The 25,906-nt window shown below is 48.0% G+C and overlaps 1 protein-coding gene across 7 annotated transcripts in view; it reads left to right on the top strand.

The window, feature by feature from the left end:
- Window positions 1–25,906, top strand: part of PTPRS (protein tyrosine phosphatase receptor type S) — a 455,981-nt gene that overhangs the window by 232,859 nt on the left and 197,216 nt on the right. For all 7 annotated transcript variants that reach the window (XM_085637322.1, XM_085637321.1, XM_085637326.1 and 4 more), the window contains exon 2: window positions 10,327–10,470. In XM_085637322.1, coding sequence (XP_085493448.1) covers window positions 10,383–10,470 — 88 coding nt within the window. In that variant the 5' untranslated portion in view covers window positions 10,327–10,382. The remainder of the gene's footprint in view (window positions 1–10,326; window positions 10,471–25,906) is intronic.

Here is a 25,906-nt window from a genome sequence, read left to right on the forward strand (position 1 = left end):
GACCATGCATGCATGGTTGGAGGAGACAGAGGTTGAGTAACAAGTTTGAAGTTCTTAGGAGTCCACAGAGACATGTAGGGTGCTCTTATCGGTTAGCGTGTTGAGCAGAAAGTGTGCGTTCAAAGTTAGTTGGTGATGGGAGCTAGAATGACTACATCCATGCTTGGTGGTGGTGATCAACAGTTTCCAATGAGATACTTATGCCTTAGGGGCCCTCGGGGGAAGAGATGTCAGAAAGCAAATAATCTGTAAGGCTTTCCTTAAAACCGAAACCGGTAGACCTCATATAGAAACCAATAACCAGTTGTAAGTAGCTATTGGAATTACATCCTTAGCAGTTTACTAGAAAACAGATGTCCTGGGAACAAGAAAAAGCCTTTTATTCCAGTCACCCCCAGTAACTCAGGTGCTCAATAGGCCCTATGCTGCGTCTGGTGGCAGTCTTGGCATCGCTCTGGTGGGGCAGTTCTGCTTGTTGACTGAACACTCGATAGGCCAGTCCCTTTTCAGAACACGCCTGCTTTCATATTTCACACAGGAAGTCCCGCCTTTGTAAAGATTGTGCCTGGCAGCAGTTTTTGTGAGCACCTCTTCCACTCCATCAAGGTTTTCTGCATGCCGCAACCCAGCTAAAGAGATGGGGAGTACTGCACATCAGCGGTGTTGTTAAGTGGGACTTAACACATGTGCATGACATGACATATAAAATGATCACCGTGCACCTTAAAAAGTGAATGAGTGACATGACCAAACTGACCCGGTTTTTGATCAAGAGTCATAGAAGGGATTAGAAGCCAGGTCCAAGGACTACAACTTGTCAGGTTAACCATATTCTCTCCCAACATGTTCTTTAATGTCCTTTCTTCCTTTCTATTCTCTTTCTCTTGGGTTACTTCCAGCACCTAGAGGCCCTCGTGTGTGCTGTCTACATACTTAACTGCACATAGACGGATAGACTGATTCTATAACCACCTTGCCATAGGACTCCCTCTGCGCAGCTTCTTGTTGTCACCAGTTAGATTGTCTGTCAAGTTTACAATAATTAACTTCCTGCAGCCTCTGCTGGGTGAGAGGGATTCTCCCCGCTCGCTATTTAAGATTCCCCAGCCTATCAAGGAAGGCTCTTTAATGCTTGCAGACCATCTGTACCTCCAATGCGGGTGCTCTGGTGGGAGAATGCTGTGCGTTGACGAGGAGGGTTTGGGATGCAGAACTGCCCTGGCTGAACATGAATTGTCAGTGTGATACCTATAGGCCAATTCAGGATGGACCTCAAGACCTGGCTCTTTGAATGATCCTCCACCCAGTCCGACAAGCCCCCCCCCCACACACCCCCAGTGCCTTGAGACCCTCACGGGTGAGTAGCAGCGCTTTACAAGCCCCCTGATTCATTGATTGCTAGGTGTTGAGCGTCCATCCTGACTCTTGCCAATGATAAGTATTCTTGTGCCCCACCCCCCCATTTAAATATCCCCCCACCAGAAAAATGTGCTGCTTTGCCCTGAATAGGGCTCAACTTCCTGACTCCCCCTCTTCCATTCCCACCAAAGAAGGCAGGTTGTCAGACATTGTGTGCAACCTTACCCCCCATGGGATCGTGGGAAGAACTTTACTTTTGTCTTACGGTTTTGTACTACATCCTTTGTATCGTGTCCTTAGTTTTGCCATACAAAAATATTTTTTAATAGTGTAGGAAAATGGTTCTGCTAACGCAGTTTGAGAAGTTAATCTCCTGCAAAAACCTACTTTAGTATATGGTTCAACCTGTTTTTTTTTTTTTATTTAAACTTTTCCAGATGGATGAAGTACACAACGCTGGTGAACTTAAAAAAAAAAAATAGCTTCCCAAAGGCGAAGTTCGTAACTTGCCACCCTGAATGAAGACACAATGTGTATATTGTCTTTGGGAAACTATTAACAATTCGCAATCCTCGCCAGCGTGTACAGGATAAAAAGGGAAACTTTCTTTTGAGCACTCCTTCGGTTCTGCCAGTACCACGCAGCCCTTCTCTATACGTGTTCGATATAAGGATATGTTCAATCTGTGTCATGGTTATTAACACATGTATCTGAAAATCCATTTATGAAACAGTGAGTCTAACAGAGCCTTCGGGAATTGTTTGGTAAGAAACGCAGAGCGAATTATTCTGGCCAGCTGGATTTTACGACCAATGCGCTTTTCCCCCTCAAACCTCCCAGTCTAGATTGTGTACTTCCTGGCGCATGCGCAGTCACGTGCCCTGCGAAATGATGCTGGCTTCCGCTTTTCCATGTCAGCGAGCATCAATCAGATGCTATGCTTTGGATAAGATCGCGCTGTTATTGCCTTTATCTGGGGAGTTAATTAATTGCTTTGTCTCAGTCTCATTTAAATGCCAGTTGGTGCCTCGAGATTAGGTCCGGCTGACGCAAGCTTCAGGCTTGAAGTGTGCACCTTTTGCTAATGTATTAAAAGCCTTCTCGTGTGTCACTTCTGGGTGTGTGGTCTCCCCTCCCCCCCAGAGGGAGTGCGCATGCACACTTTAGGAAGCAGTAATAAATGCAAGCGTGCAGGGGGCAGCTGACTGATGGAGAGGCACAAGATAAGGGGGAGGGGAGCCTGAGAGTGGATGGAATACTTTATTTCTCGATAGCGTGTGCAAGAACCGCCTCTAGAGCCGTTGCAAGGAAGCATGTTTATATACCAAGACACACAGCTGACGGACACTGACAGCAGGGACAGGCCACAAGGCAGGGCCTGGTGTGTGCGGCTCCTGACACTCCATTTAGTCTTACGTTGTGTGTCTGTGTTTGTGCTACACGTGACCAGACAGTCTTTTAAAACTACTGGCATCGGTAAAGTCAAAAAAATATTTTTGGCACAGTTATCCACAAAAACACTGTTCTATGCTTCTTTGTTAAACGCACAACCTCAGTCTCTACAACACTAGTCTTTAAAAGGAGTGTCCCAAACAATCGCAAAGAAACACAAAAAATGATTTGCCCTTAATCCACAGTGCATTTCACAGTGTACACAAAGCCCACCTTGATGACTTTTTAGTCTCTGCCCCTGTCATTACCACTGACTTTAAAGCGTGTCTGTTTGTAGACGTCTCGTTTAATTATAGATATGTATTTTAACAGCCACACCCAATGGCAGGAAAAAAAACATCTGGCATTTCAAACGTGCAAGGCATTGTGGTGCGCGGTCGAGCGCGCGTTGTGAGTCACACTGACTCTGCCTGTGGTGAAAACCCCAAACCTCAGATATGCAAATAGGATTTCTTTTTATGGGATTGGATGGCAGGGTGCCGCACAGCCTGTCAATCCGGAATATCCCCAAGCTTCGAAAGTCTTCTTGCAGGTAAATAAAGATTTCCGTGTACAAACGTATTTATTTATGTTGTTCTGCTGATGACAGTGTGTGATTGGGAGGTTCGATTTACAGCAACCCCGACTTAGCCCTTCATCCTTCCGAGGTCGGTCAAATGAGCACCAGTTTCAAATGGATACAAATTGCATAAACCCAGTTGGTATACGTACAGCGCTTTGGATGAAAGCGCTATAGACGAAACAGACTATTATTATTGCTGCCTCGCGCTGTGCAGCAGGGAAGGATAAAAATCTAGCAATACCTGCATATAACTTTCATATAATACACACCGTTGGCCCTCTCGCCTTTGGCCACCTCAGTTTTCCAGTGATTTCGATACTCGCAAGTAAAGTCTACCTTGAAATGTTCGTTTTAAAGCTTTTAGAAAGAAAAATAAAATAGTCAAATCTGATATTGTCTGAGCCAAGACCCCACTACTGAGCTTTACCTCCTGGTCTTTAGAAGGGAATAGCTTTTCTAACTTCAGGTATGTGTTGCCGTTATCGCCCAATGCCAGTCTCTGGCTCTTTTATGCAGGCTTTGACCCTGTCCAGGCTGCTGGTCAGAGTTCAATTGCTTCGACCTGTGAAGGCGTTTCACACAAAATAATAAATACAATAGAACGGTAAGAATTATAATTAGGGCTCCCGGTTTTATGGTATTTTTTTTTTTTTGCCATTTCTGTCTGTATTTAACCATATTTCTTTTTTTGCTAATTTTATCTGTTATTATCCATATTTATTTTGGGTTTTGTGGAAAAAGTAAGCTCAAATTAGTATATTTCCACATTTATTTAACCAATAAATATGCAATCATGCTTGAATGTCTGCCAGGTTTCAGAGCTGTGAACACCCACAGAAGATAAATCCGTGCACTTATATGAAGATATGCAAATTTCAGTATCAACCTTGTGTATATCTACTGCTGTTAAAGCCTCTTTACTAAAATTCCTTTTTTTTAACCCCCTTATCTAGCAATTCACAAATCTATTGGCCTGGCAGTCAGTATTTAGAATTACCCAAAAAGCAACCCAATTTCCGTTTTATCCACATTTTAAACAAGCATTGGCATAGCCAATAGGTCTCGCCTTTGGAACCTTATAAGTGTTTAGCCAAGCAACAGTTGCATAACTAAATACTTATAAGGTCCCAAAAGCGAGACCTATTGGCTATGCAAAGCGGCCGCGAAAGTAAAAGGGATCGTGATCACGATCAAACATCAAAGCGGCCGTGCACATGCACTGTAGCTCCAGGCTGACCTGGTAGCACCTTTTGGAGCCCTCTCAATAAGTCTCGCCAGACCAGCGCATGCGCTGGGTCAGGCGAGACCTAAAAAAAAATTCAGACAAAAAAAATTAATGTTTTCTGTCTGTATTTAACTGCAAAAATCAGTAAAAACTGAAAACGGGGAGCCTTAATTATAAAGGGTTAGAGCATTTTGCCTCTGAATATTCACGTGCCAGGCTCGTCATCTTCGAACCGGTCATGCTTTACGTAAAATATAAGTAGCTGTGTGGCGTGTGCGCATGGCGGTGTCGTGTCTGCATCCGATCCGTGCACCCTGTCCCGGGCAGTCCTGAAACTGTCAGTTTTGGGGGTTTTGAATCACTCTTTCCACCCGCTGCGGTAGGCGGAGTACCGTACCATGTTCACGTCACTCACGGCCCCTTCCGCCACGCCTTCCATCAAGCATCACGCATCCCCCCCCCCTTCCCCCGGATGCTTGTTGGATACATCACCTGTACACACTGAGAAAAGCATTTATCACCCCTGTGACTTTCAGCGACACGTGTGAGTGATGCAATCACTCAACTCCTTCAGCCAAGGGAATTATATGGTGTAAAAACTCCTGCAACACGGCTATAAATAACGGTGTGCTGGCAATCTTTCAGAGGATGTGAGGGGGGGCTGTGTGTGAGGGGGCATATACAGAAAATACCGCAGCGCAGAGGCATGGCATAGTTGGGTATAGACTAGTATTAAAATCTCACTTTACATTTGAAAAACCCCTAGATATTCACTGGGAGTAAAGGTTAAAGTTGGGTATGGTCATAAAAATATTACCTTACATTAAAAAAAACTAGAAGTTCACTGAAAACACAAAGGTTAAATTGATGTTATAGTTGTAATATCTTATTTTACATTTTTTTCAAACCTTGGAAATTCCCTGGAAAAAATCAAAGGTTAAATAAAGTGATGTTATAATTAGCTGAAAATGTCAGCTAAAACTTCATATTTTAAACAACAAAAAAAACCTGGAATTCATCAGTTCTAGTTAACTCCAATAACTTGCGCCCCCGCCATACACTGCATTATATGACTGCCCGTATTACAGCCTTCATGACTGGTTCAATGACCTCTTTAATAACATCAATGTGACATCTGAAATTACCTCATTGATGACATCACTGTGCTTGGCACTGCTGGGTAGCTCAGAGCCGCTTCTCTCCATATTGTACCAAGCAGCTTAGAATGGCGTACCATGAATTACAGTATTTCTTCTGCGCACATATCACAAACGTCATGGTAGGTTATCCGATTTGTATGCAGTCTGGTGGCGCTGTGGCCTGCGTGGACTGCATTTACGGACAGTTTCAGTCAGTCTTCTAGATTAGCGGCAGGTCATTGCGTCTGTTGTGTAGTGAGTGTTGGAGAATTGTCTGGTGTGTCACAGGGCTATGCGTTGTGCCCAGTGTGTGCATACTTGTCAAGTGGGTGGCACTCTTGTTTTACCAGTGGACTGATTAGCTTTCCGATCAGTTGCCATGTTGCTTTATGGGTAGTTGTCGTATTCATACCAGTGATGTGTTGGCATCTGAAGGGGGCCGGCTATGTTCCGGGAGGCTTTCCCACTCCGGTTCCTGATCTTTGAGGGTGGAGGTTGAACATTTTGCAGCAAATTGAGGGAGATTGTAGTTGATGTTGGTGGCATCAGGTAGTAAAGTGGTGAATGTGTCTAGTGGGCTGTTCATTCTTCTGGTTAGTTTAGCATTGTTTCTAATATGTTATGTTGGAGCAAAGAGTTGTGTGACAGTCGTTTGGTTTGATTGTTGTATTCTGTTATCTGTTCAGTCTTTAAGGCATCGGGTAGATGCTGTGTATTTTAAATGCTGTTTTGTAGTGTTTGGTGCACTTGTTGTTCTCTTTTGTGATTGCCGCAGTGGACACTTTGGTATCGTGTTTTTCCGATTGATGTTGAACGATTGTGTTTGCATTTGGTGCGGATGGGCAGCAGTAGGTTGCCATGTGGATGGCTTTGGTGTTGTGTTGGTTTCATGCAAAGGTGGATTGTTCTCCCTGGTCTGTCTGACTTGCGACACTCTGCTCTAGGAAACGCTTGGTGCCGTTTTCATTGTTTGTGATGTTGGTACGTCTGATGCACCCTGATTGGCTGGCCCGTGGTTGGTGCCGAGACACTGGCTCGGTGCTGTATCTTGTGTTAGGTTGTACCGGAGATGGTGTTTGTGTCTAGTGGTGTTAACAACACCACACTGCCATAGCTCTGTCATTTTACTGTGTACGAGACGCGTGGTAGTGTGGCATCGGTGTATCTACTGTGATCTGTTGGGGTGCTGTTTTGGGAACTTTTTTTATATGGTAGGTTGATTAATGTGTGTGGATTATTCTTGTTGGGTGTGTTACTGTTGGTGAACAACGCAGTGCACCTGTAAGACTCATGGAGACGTGTTGGTTGTGTGGCAGTGTCCCTTGAATGTTCCCTGTTCTTACATTTCACTGATCTGGACCAGTGAGAAGATGTTTTATTTTTACTGTGCTACTGGAAGTTAAGGTAGCCACAGTTGCCTGCCTGTTTGTAGTCATTAGTTACAAACTTGAGCCTGTATTTCATAGCAGTTGCTGCACCTTCTTGTATGAAATAAATTTAAAAAATAGTTATATTTCTGCAGCAAGTATCTCACGAGCCACCAACTGAAAGATCTGCTCGCCCTCTTAACTTGCAGAGCAAAATAAATGCTAGGGAAGCCACCTTTTGCTGCAAGGCATTCCGGGCAGTGGTCTATTCTATCTCAGATGACTGCTGGCCAGCCAAGCAAACTTAATCTGTACCTCAAATCATGTAGTCTGCATTGAATCTTAGAAAGTCCATGGATTCTGAGAAAGGACCCTCATGATCATGTGTTAGAGTTGTGCGAACCTAAGTGCAACCGGTATGCCCTTCTGAACCCAAGGCTAGGTCCTCACATCATGCAGTGTCTCCTGCATGAGTCCCAGAAGCTGTGGTAAAGCCCTAGCTCCGCTCGGCATGACTTTCAGATACCGCTGACTGACCCGCGGATCCCTGTGGTCCTACAATAAAGTCTTTTGGTCACCTGAATGGATTTAGAAGGACAGCCGTGGGTTGATCCACCGCATTCCCTAGTTGTCAAGAGAATATTTGTACACACACAAGTTGCTCTTCTTTTAGCCACATAACTCCAGCTTATTGACCGTTCCGTTGCCAATGCACCATGACGCTTTGGTCATGGCCCATACCAACTTATCATGCACCCCGTCTCTTTGGCCATACAGAGCTATTTGACAATGCACCCCGATCCACCGACTATGCATTTTAACTCTTTGGCCATGCGTCCGGTCTCTTTGACTGCGAGTGCTCTGTCCATTCTCACACCTCTTACCATGTGTCATGACTGTGATCCTCACCAACCCTGTACCACACACTGCAAACATTGCCATTATCCACAGACCTCTGGCTAGGCACCGTGGTCCTTTGATCATTCTCCAGAACCCTTGACCATTCCCCCATCCCTTCTCCATCCAAGACCGTTTACCGTACCCCAATAACCTTGCACCAATGCCCTGGGAGCAAAAACACAACCATTTGACTACTGACCTCCGCCTTGTAGCATGCAGCCCACTATTCCCATCTCTTGGACCAAGTGGCCCACCCTGTGTGGCGCTTGGTCCATGCTTGCGCCACAGCCTACGTGCCGCGCCTCACATGGGCACCCTGCAGCGGGGCGCATCTGACTGCCACTTCCACCCTGGCGAGCACCGGTGCTGCTCATTGTGACAGGCAGCTCCGCCGCCGTGTTAAGTGCTGGGCGCCCCAACGCCTCTTCCTCTGCCAGGCTTGTCACATCTTATCCGGGCGAGTGCCCGTGACGCGGAGACGGAGGGGACGGGGAGATGCTCAGGAGTGCTCCTGTCATCGCGAAGACTCCAAGGAGGCAAAAGAGGTCGCCGTCACCCATGCCAGCGCAGATCTCCGCAACCTCTGTGCCTGTTGTAGGGCATTTAAACCCTACCGACGAGAGTTGGTTATCTTCAGAGCTCACCTCTCCTGCCCTTGCACAGGTCCTTAGATATCCCCTTCAATTTTTTTAGAATTCCTTTAAACCTTGTATTTCTGAGAATGTGAACAGTTCATACAGTATGAGAGCTCTGTTAGAAAGCTCAGCATGCTGTGAACCAGCATTACTTCTGGCTTCTGAACCGATCCAATTAATCATGTACTATAAGAGTGTATGCTTGTTACTACATATAGGTTCCTCGTGAGTAGGGTGACCCTTGCTTCTTTGAACACGTCACATAGAAAGTAAACCCCATCTTCTGGAGGCGCAGAACAGAGAAAGTGGAGTCGAGGACGCTTGAGGAATCCGGTCTGAGGGGGATCATGGCATCAGTGCTGGGTTGATGGAAACATTAGGGCTGAATGTCGAGCAGAAATCCAATCTATGGGTGACTGCCAAATCCAGGCTGCCAGTAGGGAGGGCAGGGCTGCAGAAATCCGGGCTGAGGGAGGTGGAGACATCTTGGAACAAAGTGATGGTGAAATCTGGGTTGGAAGAATGGGTAAACCTAAATTGGTTTAGAAAAATCTGGGCGGAGGGTGATGGAGAAACAGTACCAGGGGAAAAACGAGAAATAAATGTAGGTTATATGAAATCAGGGCTACAAAATAATGCAGCAATCAGAACTGCAGGGGATGGAGGGACCAGGGCTGAGTCTGGTGAGGACCATGGAGACACCAGGGCAGAGGAGGAGAGAGCAATGGGTGTCTGGCATGAAGGACACGTTAGGGCTGGGGTGAATGAAGACACCAGGGCAGTGGGTGATGGATTACGTAGGACTGCAGGACCTGGCAAAATCAATCATGGCCACTATCGAGCATGGATCCATGGTACAGACTTCCAAGCCCAGCCCCGGGTGTGGCCCAGGCCTGCAGGCCCAGCCCTTTCACACAAACGAGTATGAGTTGATTTGCCTGGCCTGTGTGGTGGTGGTGGTGGTGGGGGGGGGGGGGGCATCCTGTGTCTGCAGAGCTCGCAGTGCAGGAGCGGTGATAGGGGGGGGTCCACCGACTGGTCCTTCTCTGGATGTACCTGCTTCCTTGCCCTATGGTGTTTCCTCTGTGGTCTGCCCTGCCTGTGCATCCTCCGCCTGTACTCCACCTGTCCCTTTACCCTGTGCCTCCTGTGACTCTCTCCCTTCTTTGCCTCTTCTCTCCCTCAGCCTGTGGTCCCTCGGCTTATCCGCCCTCTGTCTGTGTTCTACACTGTGCCTACGTCACCTGTGCATCCTCCGCCTGTACCCCACCTGTCCCTTTACCCTGTGCCTCCTGTGTCTGTCTCTCTCCCTTCTTTGTCTCTTCCTCCTGGGTCTTCGCTCCCTCAGCCTGTGGTCCATCCGCCCTCTGCCTGTGGCTCGTATCTGTCGGTCTGTGATCTATATATAGCCTGTGGCCCTCCACCTGTGCATTCTACGCCGTGCCTACGTCACCTGTGCATCCTCATCACTTGTGCCCCCTTCCGATGCCTCTTCCGTCCACAGTGCCCGGTGTCACTGGTGCCAGGGGTGGCCAGCAGGATGCCAGGAGCTCCGCCATCTTGGGTGGGTCTCCCGCAGTCGCCAGCGCCTCGGTTCACTGGGTAGCGTGGGATGCTGTGTTTCTATCAGGTGACCGTGCAAGCTCCTAGAAGCCGCCTGCTAACTCTTGTGTTTCTCTCTCCGCAGACACTGACGCTTCCCGCCCCGGCACGCTCTGAGTCGCCCTGATCCGGGTGCCAGACATGCGGATCCTCTGCGGCCCAGGGATGGCGACACTCCTCGCGCTCGTGACGGTCCTCTGCTCGCTGCTGATTGGCTGCCTGGCTCAAAGTAGGTGACCCTTTTCATATTTCAGTTCTGTGCGCGCTCTGGCTGCCTCTGACGTCTGTCTTCCTTGTACTTAAGATGTCCAATGTCCTTTACAGCCGAGGACCCAGGGACGATGGGCCCTCTTTACAATCTGAATGCAGACCCTCCAGAAATGTACATCATCAAAGCCTTTATGGTTTTTAGTAACCGAATAAAGTTCTTTGACTGACTGACTGACTGTACATCATCAAAGCATTGCATGTCCCCAGGTTGCACACGGCAGGTTGAAAGTACCCCAGGAAAGCCCGTGAATGCTTCATGCACTCAGCCGGAGCAGTGCCTCTTGCTTGCATGTATGTTTTGGTATGTCTAAAGACTGAGTATAGCGGGCTGGCCGTGGACCACTGTACGGGGGACAAGGCCCAGTGGGGTTACATGGGGGTGGGTGAAGGGGGGAGCTAGTGGAAGGGGTGGGGAGTCAGCCGATGTGAGGTGGTGTTTCTTGCAGAGGTCTTTCTTCCTGGAGTGTTAGGTTTGGTGCGGCTTTGATTTTGGGGATGGTGTTCAACTTCCTGGGGTCAAAGGCCGAGAAGGCCTGCTGCTTCCTGCAGTGTTTAGTCTCTAATCTACCAGTGGCTGAGCTCCTCGTCTGGCGCTCACCTGGCTCCAGGCACTGTTATGTTTTTTTGTTTGGTAGACAGGGGTTCGGCGTAGATGGCCTTGTAAGTGATGCGGCTCATCTTGGAGATTATCTGGGTGTGCAGGCAGGGCCAGGGTAGGTCCTTGGCAGAAGGGGGACCTGGTCGGGTTGACTGGGAAGATCTGGTTTGGAGGAGAAGTGACTCACAATTAATCGAAGAACACGCTGTGGCCAGGATGAAGATTATTATAAGGGGGCGTTCTCTGGCACGGTACTCGCTCACTAGGGTTGCGGCCTGCCCCCTGGCTCGGATGCTGCCAGCCCCCTGGCTCGGATGCTGCCAGCCCCCTGGCTTGGATGCTGCCAGCCCCCTGGCTTGGATGCTGCCCGCCCCCTGGCTCGGATGCTGCCAGCCCCCTGGCTTGCATTTTGCATGCACCCTGGTTTCTGTGATGGAGTGTGCCTGCCCCCTGCCCTGGATGCTACATGCCCCCTGGTTGATAGGATGGACTCTGTCTGGCCCCCTTGCATTGGACAGCCTGTCCGTTTACCACCCCTTGCACGGATGCTGCCTGGTTTATGAATGCTACATGCCCTCTGGTTGCTGTCATGGGGCTGCCTGTCCTCTTTGCATGGGACAGCCTGTCCCTTTGCCCCCTCCCCTTGCACGGAGGCTGCCTGGTCTATGGATGCTGCCTGCATCTCTTGTTTGCAGGCTACTTGTTCCCTTGCTTGGTGTCTGTTTGTGCCCCTGGCTTTAATGCTGCCTGCCCTCGGTTGAAAGGAAGGCCTGTTCCCTTCTCAGTTCCCTTGTCGAGGTGAAGAATCTTGTCTTCCTCCCTCGAGCGGGGATGCTGCCTGCCCCCGCCCGCTTGGATGCTGCCTGCCCCCGCCCGCTTGGATGCTGCCTGCCCCCGCCCTCTTGGATGCTGCCTGCCCCCGCCCGCTTGGATGCTGCCTGCCCCCGCCCTCTTAGATGCTGCCTGCCCCCGCCCACTTGGATGCTGCCTGCCCCCGCCCGCTTGGATGCTGCCTGCCCCCGCCCTCTTGGATGCTGCCTGCCCCGTCTTGGATGCTGCCTGCCCCCCCTCCCCCCACCACGTTTGGATGTCCCTTGCCCGATGCCACATGATGAAAGCTGCATGCCTCCCTCGAGCGTGGATGCTGCCTGCCCCCGCCCGCTCGGATGCCCCTTGCCCGATGCCACATGTACCCCTGCTGGCATGATGAAAGCTGCCTGTCCCCCTGGCCGGAAAGCGGCGCCCAGGTGCATGCTGGGAGGCCACCTTGCTCAAGGACGGACAGCGGAGCCGGGCCAGGGTCACCTTGACCGGCGTCTGATTGAATTAAACATCTCGCTGGCATCGAGTGATGTCACTCCATTTTCATTTCAATAAATCAAATCTAAAATGCAAACTTTTCAATCCGGATAAAAGCTGAAATAAATCATCGGCCATTAGAGAAACTAGAATGGAGGAAAGGGGGGGGGGGGGGTGAGGAGGACTGCAGGGAGAAATGAGGGAGAGCGGAGGGAAGAAACCGAGCAGGAGACGCGCGAAAGGAAGCGGAGACTGAGGAGGGAGGGAGAGTGACTAAGTGCTGAGGGGAGTGAGTGGAGTGCAGGCGGGAGCACTGAGTGTCAGAGGGTGGAGGGAATCCCGAGGCAGAGAACCGAAGGGGGGCACCCCAGTCCAGGATGGGTGTCACAGGGGGGGCGAGGAAGAGTCACCCGTGTGCTGGCGGGTGTGAGAGATGCAAACCATACAGGAGATCGTGGGGGGGTCAAGTGAGGGAGACCTCCTTTCCCCAAGGTTGGGGGGGGGAGAAGAGGCGAGGAGCGAGAGGAGGCAGTGGTACTACAGCTAGTAAGAGGGACCTACCAGGGAGGAGAGGGGCCCTGGTTTATTTTTAAGTTTTATATTGGCTTGAATTAGGGCACTTGTGACGTCAGAGCACCCCATTATAATATGTACAACTCGTAGTAATGTGTACAACAAATGAACGGCGAGTTACTCAGTGGGTTAAAACAACGGGCAGCATAAGCTGAGCTTGCAGTCTCGTTGCAGTACAGTTTTAGAAGTTAATTCATGCAGCACAACTGTCTAAAGCAAAGAGAACAGATGATGGACGGAATGCTGAACAAATCAAACACTCGCCCCCAATCACAGATCTGGGCCTAAATCCATCGTTTTTTTCTCCCTATGCCATTCCATAGACCCAGCCATATACAAATCGGTCTTGACCCTGCACCTCATTGGAACAGTCAAGCTTGAACTGCCAAGCCAGGTCCTCCCTGGACCGGAAACAAGCATCCTAGGACCGGTTTCAGGGTTTCACCCCTCTTCAGCCAGGATAGCTTGAATCCATTGGCTTGGAGATCACGGGACCCACGTCTGAGCACACCCTTCCCACTTAAGGCGAACATAGAAAACACAGCAAGATGATGGACAGAATGCTGAACAATGCAAACATCCAACCCCTTCACAGATCTGGGTTTAATCCATCTTTTTTTATTTATGCTCACCCTGAAATCCCAGTTTGGACCCAGCCATATGCCAATCAGTCTTGACCCTGCTCCTAAGACAGGATCCGGCTGGACAGTGAGGGCTGGACTGTTCCCACGAGGAGCAGGGTCACAACTGATTTGCATATGGCTGGGTCTAAACTGGGATGGCATGATGAGCAAAAGAACAATGGATTTAGCCAAGATCTCTTGACTGGGGCTGAATGTTTGATTTATTCAGCATTTCGTCCATCATTTGTTGCCACATCATTTTGCACCATTGTCTAAGCCATCGCAAGAGTTAGTTTGCCCTGCGCCACTGGAATTCTGCGATTTGGGGCTAATGCTTTTTTGCATAATTAATGATTTGCCGCATAATCCAACATCTGCTGCATAAACTGCAGATTTTAACAAAAAAAGTATCAATTTCAAACGGATGAAAAGTTAACAAAAACGTTGCAACCTGTTTACCCGCAGAGGAAGGGACTTCGCAAAGGTTAACTAGTTATCTTTCAGATGCTTATTTCTGTATATGGTTGTCAAATTGGTAAGTGATGAGGTGAAACAGGTGACTAGACAACATTACCATGTGTCAAAATGACGAAATAATGAAGTCATTCTATAAAAAAATGTGGCGTATAATTTGTAGCGTTCCCTTTGGTGCTCCCTGCTGTATTTGGTGCTCCCCTGCGGCATAATTCCAGTAGCCCGTGAGTATGCAGTTCGGCACTTTTTGGGGTACAGGGTCCGAGAGGCTCTCTAAGGATGCCAGGCTCTTGGTAAAGCATGGCGGTGGGTCACCTTGTACCAGGGTGTCCCCTGAGAAGCTGCTTTTCCGGGTGTGATGACGTGGCAGGAGCAGGCCTGCTCCTGGAGGATGGAGAGAGTTGTGCAGTTCAGGCACAGGGCCAGGGAAGGGCAGCCCAGGGATGCTCTTTTCCGGTATCCCCGGGTCCACAGGCAATGCTTCGCCGTCCATTAACCTCCCTGGAGCCCTCGGAGACGGCCAGTTTCTGCGAAAGGTATTTTAAGAGCACCTAAGTGCAGGGCCTAGTAACAGAAGGATTTACAGAAGCATCTCGTCTCAGCCTTCAGCAGTCCAGGAAATGTCCATTTAGCCAGATTTTAGATGCGGCCTTCAAGGTGAGATTTCTCATCTAATGTGAGTTAAGGAAAGGACTGGGTCAACAATTTGAGGCTGAGAGACAAGAACCGGGATCGGATATAGTTTGGGTTTTATCCGAGAGAGGGACTCGTGCAGATGCTGAGAGCAGCCAACAGAAAATGAACACCTTTTCACTTTGTGCATTAAGATTTTCGGGAATCTATCCACTGCAGAATGACTCTATACTCCTCAGAATGACTCTATACTCCTCAGGATGACTCTATACTCCTCGGGATGTCTCTATACTCCTCAGGATGTCTCTATACTCCTCAGGATGTCTCTATACTCCTCAGGATGTCTCTATACTCCTCAGGATGTCTCTATACTCCTCTGGATGTCTCTATACTCCTCTGGATGACTCTATACTCCTCAGAATGTCTCTATACTCCTCTGGATGTCTCTATACTCCTCGGGATGTCTCTATACTCCTCTGGATGTCTCTATACTCCTCAGGATGACTCTATACTCCTCAGGATGACTCTATACTCCTCAGGATGTCTCTATACTCCTCAGGATGTCTCTATACTCCTCTGGATGACTCTATACTCCTCTGGATGTCTCTATACTCCTCTGGATGTCTCTATACTCCTCAGGATGTCTCTATACTCCTCAGGATGTCTCTATACTCCTCTGGATGTCTCTATACTCCTCTGGATGACTCTATACTCCTCAGGATGTCTCTATACTCCTCTGGATGTCTCTATACTCCTCTGGATGTCTCTATACTCCTCTGGATGTCTCTATACTCCTCTGGATGTCTCTATACTCCTCTGAATGACTCTATACTCCTCTGGATGTCTCTCGGGATGACTCTATACTCCTCAGGATGTCTCTATACTCCTCAGAATGTCTCTATACTCCTCGGGATGTCTCTATACTCCTCGAGATGTCTCTATACTCCTCGGGATGTCTCTATACTCCTCGGGATGTCTCTATACTCCTCAGAATGACTCTATACTCCTCAGAATGACTCTATACTCCTCAGAATGACTCTATACTCCTCGGGATGTCTCTATACTCCTCGGGATGTCTCTATACTCCTCAGAATGACTCTATACTCCTCAGAATGACTCTATACTCCTCAGGATGACTCTATACTCCTCTGGATGTCTCTATACTCCTCAGGATGTCTCTATACTCCTCTGGATGTCTCTATACTCCTCTGGATGTCTCTATACTCCTCTGGATGTCTCTATACTCCTCTGGATGTCTCTATACTCCTCTGGATGTCTCTATACTCCTCTGGATGTCTCTATACTCCTCTGGATGTCTCTATACTCCTCTGGATGACTCTATACTCCTCTGGATGTCTCTATACTCCTCTGGATGTCTCTATACTCCTCTGGATGTCTCTATACTCCTCTGAATGACTCTATACTCCTCTGGATGTCTCTCGGGATGACTCTATACTCCTCAGGATGTCTCTATACTCCTCTGGATGTCTCTATACTCCTCTGGATGTCTCTATACTCCTCTGGATGTCTCTATACTCCTCTGGATGACTCTATACTCCTCTGGATGTCTCTATACTCCTCTGGATGTCTCTATACTCCTCTGAATGACTCTATACTCCTCGGGATGTCTCTATACTCCTCGGGATGTCTCTATACTCCTCGGGATGTCTCTATACTCCTCAGGATGTCTCTATACTCCTCAGAATGACTCTATACTCCTCAGAATGACTCTATACTCCTCGGGATGTCTCTATACTCCTCGGGATGTCTCTATACTCCTCGGGATGTCTCTATACTCCTCAGGATGTCTCTATACTCCTCTGGATGTCTCTATACTCCTCAGGATGTCTCTATACTCCTCAGAATGACTCTATACTCCTCAGAATGACTCTATACTCCTCGGGATGTCTCTATACTCCTCGGGATGTCTCTATACTCCTCAGGATGTCTCTATACTCCTCTGGATGTCTCTATACTCCTCTGAATGACTCTATACTCCTCAGGATGTCTCTATACTCCTCAGAAAGTCTCTATACTCCTTGGGATGTCTCTATACTCCTCGAGATGTCTCTATACTCCTCGGGATGTCTCTATACTCCTCAGAATGACTCTATACTCCTCGGGATGTCTCTATACTCCTCGGGATGTCTCTATACTCCTCAGAATGTCTCTATACTCCTCAGAATGACTCTATACTCCTCGGGATGTCTCTATACTCCTCGGGATGTCTCTATACTCCTCGGGATGTCTCTATACTCCTCGGGATGTCTCTATACTCCTCGGGATGTCTCTATACTCCTCGGGATGACTCTATACTCCTCAGAATGACTCTATACTCCTCGAGATGTCTCTATACTCCTCGGGATGTCTCTATACTCCTCGGGATGTCTCTATACTCCTCAGAATGACTCTATACTCCTCAGAATGACTCTATACTCCTCTGGATGTCTCTATACTCCTTGGGATGTCTCTATACTCCTCGGGATGTCTCTATACTCCTCGGGATGTCTCTATACTCCTCGGGATGACTCTATACTCCTCAGAATGACTCTATACTCCTCAGGATGTCTCTATACTCCTCGGGATGTCTCTATACTCCTCAGGATGTCTCTATACTCCTCGGGATGTCTCTATACTCCTCGGGATGTCTCTATACTCCTCGGGATGTCTCTATACTCCTCGGGATGTCTCTATACTCCTCGGGATGTCTCTATACTCCTCGGGATGTCTCTATACGCCTCGGGATGTCTCTATACGCCTCGGGATGTCTCTATACGCCTCGGGATGTCTCTATACTCCTCGGGATGTCTCTATACTCCTCGGGATGTCTCTATACTCCTCAGGCTGTCTAAGCCAAAAGCAACCTGCAGGAAATGTCCTCTTATCCCCACTGAGTCAAAACGGCTTAAAAGAGGCCAAGAACATCTCTCCAGGGGAGATGCGGCCACTTCTCCACTCAAGGCAGGGAGCCTACGTCTCTCACACACCCGCACACAGACCTCTCACTCACACCCCACCTGCTTGGGGGTGTCTTAATACTAATAAGATCCTCTTATAAAGCGGGCATCACTATATGAATGGCTTTAGGCGCTTTGTGAGGCTCATTTTATCAGCTTCAGGAGGATGAGAGGCTGCGTTGGATTAAAACACTTGAGCTGGAGGTTACTCGCATCCAGGGCCACTGGAATTATACGGCAGAGGAAGGCCAAATTATGCGGCAGGGTCGACTAAATTATGCGACCAGAAAAGCCTGTTAACCCTGTCTGGGAATAGGTTGCAACTCATTAGTACCAGTTTAACACTTAAATATAACAATAACCAAAAGAAAGGTGACCAGTCAACCTTTGTGGAACGCCTTATACTGAGCAGCAACATGTGTGGCTGCGTTTTTAGGAACATTTGAACCGTTCGAGTTAGAAACAATTTATTTTTTGTTGGAACCTGCAGATAATACTGCAGATTACGGATTATGTGGTAAATGCCTAAAATCCTTAATTATGTGAAAACGCAGCGACCGAGTAATAGCATTATTCCAGGGGCCCTGCCTGCTCCCATCTCTGCGACTGGCCCCAGACATGCCCCGTCCTCCTGGTAACCCCGTTACCTTGGCAGAGAGGCGGTACGCTCTGTGGGTAGGGGATGGCATTGCCTTCAAGTGGTTCTGTGCCCCGGTTCCTTCCCTTGCGGGTTTCAGACGGTACAATGCAGGTAAATACTTCTCATGCCTTTGGCACGCATTTTTTAGCGCACATGTTTTTACCGCGAATGTGCATTTACAACGCATGCCAATACCACGCGTTATTTTTAGATTTAAGAACAAAGTATTTGTGGGGGGAGACCCCCACCCCCTCCAACTTACCTTAAATGCGTGGTATTGGCATGCGTTGTTTAAATGCACATTCGCAGTAAATATATGCGTGCTAAAAAATGCGCGGTAAAGGTACGAGGTAAAAACCTCATTGTAAAGGAAGTTTCCCCCTTCGCGCTGTCGTAGCCGGCCCCACCTGCTTCCACCACATTTTGACAGAACGGCTGAGCCCTGCCCCAGGGCCTGTTCGCGTCGTCTTTGCGGCCTCTGTTAGCAGGCAGATGGAAGCTGTCGGCAGGGATGTGTCTCCCCCGCTCCGGGTCCAGCTGGTGCTGAGACAGGCGGGTCCCTCCATGCCCGAGCGGAGCAGTGATTTCCACATCTGATGTCGACATGGACACAGATGTAAGGCGCAGGGCCAGGGTGGGGATGGGACAGAACATAGGCCTGGACACCAAAATAAACGTGACCCCCGATTAGCGAATCAGACAGCTAAGAAATGTCCCACTTTTGCAAATATGGTCATGTTTAAACTTGTAAAGTCGCGCTGCGTAGGCAATTTTGCATGGTATGGCAGAATGCACACATTTGTGCGTGAAGCAGAGAATGTTTGTAATAGTATCATGGAAATCAACAGTAAAAACCAGCGCGCCACACCACAAAACAGGCCCACAGGCAGCCATGAAACCGCCAACACACTGACATTATAGGACCACCCCTACTGGCACTGTCGGATTGCTCTATGTGCCAGTCTGGTCATGGGCAGGGCTACCCAGGCCCGCAAAATGACCTCTCAGACCAGCCCTTCTGGCACTGTTGGATTGCTGTGCCGACCAGCCCTATCCTGGACAGAGCTACCCACCCCAGACGAGCTGCGTGGCCTAGCGAAGCATAGCTTGTGCCACCTTCTAGCTGCGTGGCCTAGCGAAGCATAACTTGTGCCACCTTCACCTCCTTATGAAAATAGGGAGATGAAGGTGGCACAAGCTATGCTTCGCTAGGCCACGCAGCTAGTCTGGGGTGGGTAGCTCTGTCCAGGATAGGGCTGGTCGGCACAGCAATCCAACAGCTGTCTTTTGCCCATCCAAGCATTATTCAAACGTTTGACCTCAGCTGGATGAAGGCATGGGCCAGCCCTACTGGTATTTAAACCTGCAATTTGCAGGACACACAAAGATCTTTGCTGTGATCTTCAATTCACAGAGTCCTCAGAGGTGGAGCCCAAGCGCCATGTTGTCCTGGGACCAGCAAGTGTGCGTTTGTGAGACGGTCATTGTTGGTAGCCCCTAGTCACTCCACAGCGGCATGGATCATTTTCAGAGGTGGCTGCGGCTCATACATCTGGGGCACCTGTGACTAGAGAGATGATGCTGGGTGGGACAATAAGATCTGAAGATGCAACTGGTCCTGAGGCTGACATGTTGGTGGTCTTGGATCAACCAGAGGACGGGTCCCAGTAGGGAGCCTTGGTTAATATCGAAAGATGCCATTGGTCCCAAGGCTCGACAGGAGGTGGTCTTGGATTGGACCGTGGTAATGCTGAAGTCATGAGCCTTTCTGGGGTTTTCATTGGCCACTTGGATTAGTAGCCCTGAGGTATTCATTGGTCCCACTGGGAAGTGGGCTCCTACCAGAGTTTTCCATTGGCCACAAGCCCTGTGCTCGGGTGGTCTGTGTTGCTTGCCTGTTCCTACCACGTTAGTTTTTCTTGTAGACCAAAGAATGGATGGAGCTAGGACACAGCATCCAGGCGTAAGCGTGACGGTGCATCATGTCAGGGACTGAGTCCATAAGGAGGACCTCAAAAGAGATGGGAACAGAGCATCGTGGACTATGGGGTTTTTATAGGTGCCTGATTCTGCTCAAGTGTTTGCCAATTGGTCTTGACTTGTACGCAGATGTTTTCCGCTCCCTTTTACCAGGCATTACCTTTCACGGTGGCTTCTGAGTCCCACACTGGGAGTCTGTGTGCCAGAGAGCATTGTATTGTGGGTCTCAGCTGGCATTTACAGCTGGCATTTACACACAACCAGTTCCAAACACAAGGCTTTAACAACCTTGCTGAAAATGATACAGCCAGCACCAACAGCAGACACAAAGGCTGCAATAAAAACCAAAGCAGTGGCTTTAAAACCCAAGGTCTGGCCCATTCTCCACAGCGCGACGGGCGCCAGCTATGTTTTATCTATTTTGTCTTCCGTCTCATCTTTATCATTAGAAACTTGGCTTATACTTGTGGTGGATGAAAGAAAATGCAGCTAAATGTTATCACTAAATATTCCAAATACCTATGAATAATTCTATAGTTAACAGTTGAATGAACTAAATTGTCGGATCAGTGTTCTCTAGATTGCATCAATACAGATTTTACGTCTTCACAGTTACAATTATTTTAGTAAAATAACAAAGCAAGACATAGGGCTGGCCATTACAAGAACTAACTACGGCCATTAGTTATTGTTCAAACCTCTTGCAAGTTTCGAATAAATATCTTCAGGGCTGAAAACAAGTTTCTGAGAGACGCAGTAGCCCTTCCAGTCTCCACTCCCCTATTTCCTCTAAGGGCTGACATGGGCAGGCGCCCCCTTAAGGATATAGTGCGCTTACGCCCATTACTTTTCTGGGTTCGTCTGCGCAGGACAAGGGAGCTCCTGGATTATGCTGCCGCCCTAGATGAATTAATCCAGCTAAACACCAATAATAGGGTTAAGTGGCTGAGCAACTTGAAGCGGTTGGTGGTGCTCCTGGGTTTGAGCGACTCATGGGCAAACCAATCACCTCCGCCTAAGATGGTGATTAAAAAGCTCTACTGGAATCTAGTTCAGCAGGAAACACTTTCTAGTAGTTCTGTGGGCTCACTTACTGAGCGCTTTTTGTCCTTTAAGTGGTCATGGCGCTTCGAACCCTTTTTGGATTACATCGAGCAGCCCCTAGATCGATCTCTTTACCTGAAGGTTAGACTCGGGATCCTCCCAGTAAATGCTTATATCTCGGGGTGGAAAAATAATGTCGGCAAAAGGAGCTCATGTCCTGGCTGTGCAGCCCCTACTGAGTCAGTGGCACATTTCTTTTTTGCTTGCCCGGCATATAGGGTTGCTAGGAGGATCTGGCTAAAACCACTATGTAAGAATATGGGTGTTAGATGCCATGCATCGGCTTTGCAGATACTTACCACCGATACCTCTTCAATTACTATGGTTTGTGGAGTTGCAAAATGTTTGGGCTCTGCTTGGCGCTCCCGCATGAGGTGTTACAAAACCCATTCTGAATCATTTATTAGTTCTGAAGCACTTGTTAGTTAAGAGTACTTGGTTAGGATGCTCATCATCCTGTCTTGTGACTGTACTTATTTTTAATGGTCTAATGCCAACTGTGTTTATGAACCCTTGTTTTGAAAATTTTGAATTGTATTATGTTACTAATTGCTCTTTTATGATGAATTTCATCGAATAAAGAATTTGACTTGATAAATATCTTCAATGTGATTTGCACACCTGGGTTTGTTTTTAGCCAAAACCAGGAAGCACTTATGTGTGATGAGCAGTGATGCTGAAATCTCTTTAATTTCTGCTGAGGCATCACTGATGCAGCGCCAATCTGAAATCCAGCCCCCCTGGAGCCACCGACAGATGCATCATGGGTGGGGGACCCGTCGACCAAAAATCAATTCATTGGGACCCCCCCCCCCCCCCCGTATAAGTAAGAGCTCATAGACATGACCCTGTCCCTGAGAACATGCCAGGGTGGCCGATCAAAACAAATACTTTAAATCTAAACTTAGACATCTTTATCTATACAACAGATGTTGCCTGTTTGTGTATTTTTGTATGAAGTGGTAAATAGCTCGAGGAAACTGCCAAGACCTGTAGAATGATTTATACCTTGGAAAAAATGCAGAAAAGTGTTACGAATCAAAATTAAACCCCACGTGAATGACTTCTTTTACAAGCACTTACTAACTAGCAAACACTCCTAGTTTATCAGCTGTAAGATTCTTTAGTTGTTTTTACTAAACAAATGAAATATTCGTTGCCCTATCCTAAATTGAAGATTTGATAGGCGAAAGTTGGACTTTTCTTCATGAGGAGTAAATGCTACCAAGCACTAAAGGTTAAAGTAATAGATCTGAATAATAACAAGCCAGAAAACTATTCAGGTGAAAAATTAGGACTAACAAATCATTTCCAAAAATTTTCAAAAGATACAGGTTTGGAAGAAGGATTGAGACATTAAAAATGAATAGTATACAAGTGAGGCCAAAGGTTGAAATAATATTTAAGTAGGCATCTTCTTACATAAATAAGAGTACATCTTATAACAGATAAAACCAGCTCTAACCAATATGAAAAGTAAAATTGGTAGTTACACTTCAGCGCAAATAGAAGGAATACGTATTGTAGGGACATGCCCGAGGAAAACTATAGCCTGGCCACGATCAGCATGGTCTGTTTTCAGAGTCAGTGATAGTCGCCCAAGCTGAGTTCTGCTGCAAAAGACTCAACAATGCAGAAGTGAGAAATAAAGCATCCCAGATCACAAGACGGGGGCGGTGTTTATCGGTTGTTATGGGAAGTTTGGACGTTGTTAGTACCACATACAATAATAGATGTTGAGTGTGTACTGGGAAATATTAATCCTGTCTTTAAATAAGATATAGTCCGAGTGTGCAAATGATACATTTGGTTAGTTAATAATACCTCTCTCCTCCTCCTTATTAGTGCCCGATAGAGTCATAAGGATTTTCGTATTTTTTTTTTAATCAGTTGGTGTGTCAAGTTTTGCAGTCGTTAGCACCACATATACAATTATTTCTTTCAATATTAAATGTTAAAAGCTGATGTACTGTAAATGAGTAATCCTTTCTTCAAATAAAAAAGTGACCCCGAGGTACAGAACGTACATTTAGTTTCTTATTGACGCCTCTTCCGATACCTCTTTTTTCTGATTCAATTGAGTATATTTTATTTCATTGTTATAAGTTGTTCTATGAAGTTCTGCAAGCGTTTGTACCATATTTATAATTTTCCCTTAAAGCAGTAAACCTTGCAAAGATTTGCAAACGAAATTGTTGATCTTTTCTTTAAATAATAAATACGGGTCCAGAGTATATAACATATATTTGGTCATTTATTGGTGCCTTCTTAGTACCCATCTTCATCCCGCTATTGTTCTCGATACAAAGTTATATATGTTTTTATTTTCATCAGTTGTTCTGGGAAGGTTTGTCAGCTGTCGGTACCAAACTTACAATTCTCCTCTTGAGATGAGATGTTACAAGCTCTTGTATTGTTAGTCCTTTGTTTCGCTACTTTCACGGTCTGTTTTGGGAGTCTTGACGGACCTATGGTGGAGGGCTTCCTCGTTCTGCGAGTTCTGTCAGAACATCTGCTTCTGATCTGCGTTTTATGAAACCGAGGCCTACAACTTTCTATACTTTGAATGTTGAAGTAATTAATTTATGGATTAATGTATCTGAAATAAGCAAATTTGCCGCTGCTACTCATTTAGTGTCATAGGACATTTGCAGTTTTGGATTCAAGCTTGGCGGGCAGAGTCGAAAGCCGATATATCTTTGGATGGCTCCACACTTTGCGCATATTCGGGAGTTGGGAGGTTGAGGCTGGTGGGGTCACTACTGAGGCTGTGAGAGGCCTTCAGCATAAGTAGGCCATCCCAGACCTCCAGAAGCCAAGAGAAGGCTGTGCTTCCATTGTAAGCATCAATAATCTTGATTACGGCTTGCGTGGAGCTAAGATGCCCCACGGGTTCATAGCAAGGAGGTGTGGATCGATGATGGGCATCTTTTATTGAAGGTCAGGTGGACTTTCTTGACAAATAATGTCGCTCTGGTACTGGAAGGGTTTGGAGAATCCCCTACGAGGCGTGATGGTTCTCATAGAAAGGAGCGTTTATGATTTGTTATTACCGTTGCAAGAAAAGATGGTGAAGTGCGCTCCCCGTCGATTGACGGCCTATCTACTGATGGTTGTTCTTCCAGATTGCCCACCTTTATTGAAAAAGGATGTCTGATTTCCATGACAATCAGTACACCACACTTCCAACTGTTTTTTTCTTAACACTTCAACTCCAGCCAAGCGTGTATGACTACTTTTGATGCTAAAAGCGCTTTGTGTTAACTTGAACAGAGAAGGCCGCTCGTTGTAGCTTATACAACTGATGTTAAAGGGAATGGGACTTCAACGCGAGGTGTCTCGATGTGAGAAGTCTCTTGCGATAAGTTGTTGTAACAAAAGGCTGATTGTCCCAGGCACCTCCATGGCTTGCTGAGCAAGGCAAGAGTTGAAGTGGTATTCGGGCGATTACAAGCCGTATTGTTTTGAATTCTATTTCTAAAAGTTGAACAGTACTTTGAAACTGGTGTACAGTCTCTCCAGATGTCCACTTCTCAAGATGTCCACGTGGCCCTTGGCCACCCCTTCAGAATGGGCGGCTTTGCTGCCCTGTTCCATAGGATAGTGAAGGGCCTGTGAGGGCACGTGCCATTCTACAGATGCTTAAACAACAACCGGGCCTAAAAAGAGGTCCTCTGAAGAATACAGGTCCCCTGGACAACTATTTACTGCAAAGAGACATTTTTATTTTAGACGAATCAAAGCTGTGCATGCTCACTGGGAACAAAGTCCACCAGCTCGCATAGCATCCCTCGGTGGCAGCTTAACTATCTACTTCTATCATGCCTGGGGTGGGAGGAGGGGGGTGTACAGTGGGCTGGTCCTCGCCCAAGGTCTCCTTCAGGGGCATGCGGGTCTCCCGAGGGGGGATGTTGGCACGTAAGGTACCGGGGACAGACTCTTAGATTGTCGGGTGCCTCTGAGAAGTGCCCTGGGAATGGGGCTCTGGCCGTCGCTCAGCATGTGTACAGGGGTGTCCCATGGCAGGTCTGTGAGGAGCTGTAGCAGGGCCCCTGTGAGTCGCATGCCGTCTCTTGCTCGTGTGGAGGTGTCCCATCCTAGCTTCCTGCAGGCCTTCCTCTGGCTGGCACATCCCGCGACGTTCGCAGGATGTCTTTAAGCTGTCTCTTCCGAGTGGGCGCTTGGCACCAGCCTGGCATGTTTCGAAGCTGCGCCCGGCCACGCCTCTCTCGGCTGCACCCTGGCATTAGTCTCTAGCGTGCCACCCCCGGTGGGCCTGGCCTTGGCACGGGTGTTTTATGGGTGCCCCGGGCGCTCGGTGCGTGCACGCGACGCGGGGCCTCCCCTCACCTGCCCCGGCTCTCTGTTATTGACTACTCGTGCCCCGGAGGCAGGGTTTTCTGCCCTGGCTGGCAGGGTGTCAGGCCGCAAACAAGGCCCGACGTGCCGCGCCGTGCCGTTCCGGGCGTGGGCCGGGGTTGGCTCCGGAACAGAAGTGCTAATGCCTCCCTGGT

This window comes from Triturus cristatus, chromosome 12, assembly GCF_964204655.1.
Source record: "Triturus cristatus chromosome 12, aTriCri1.1, whole genome shotgun sequence".
Taxonomy (NCBI): domain Eukaryota; kingdom Metazoa; phylum Chordata; class Amphibia; order Caudata; family Salamandridae; genus Triturus; species Triturus cristatus.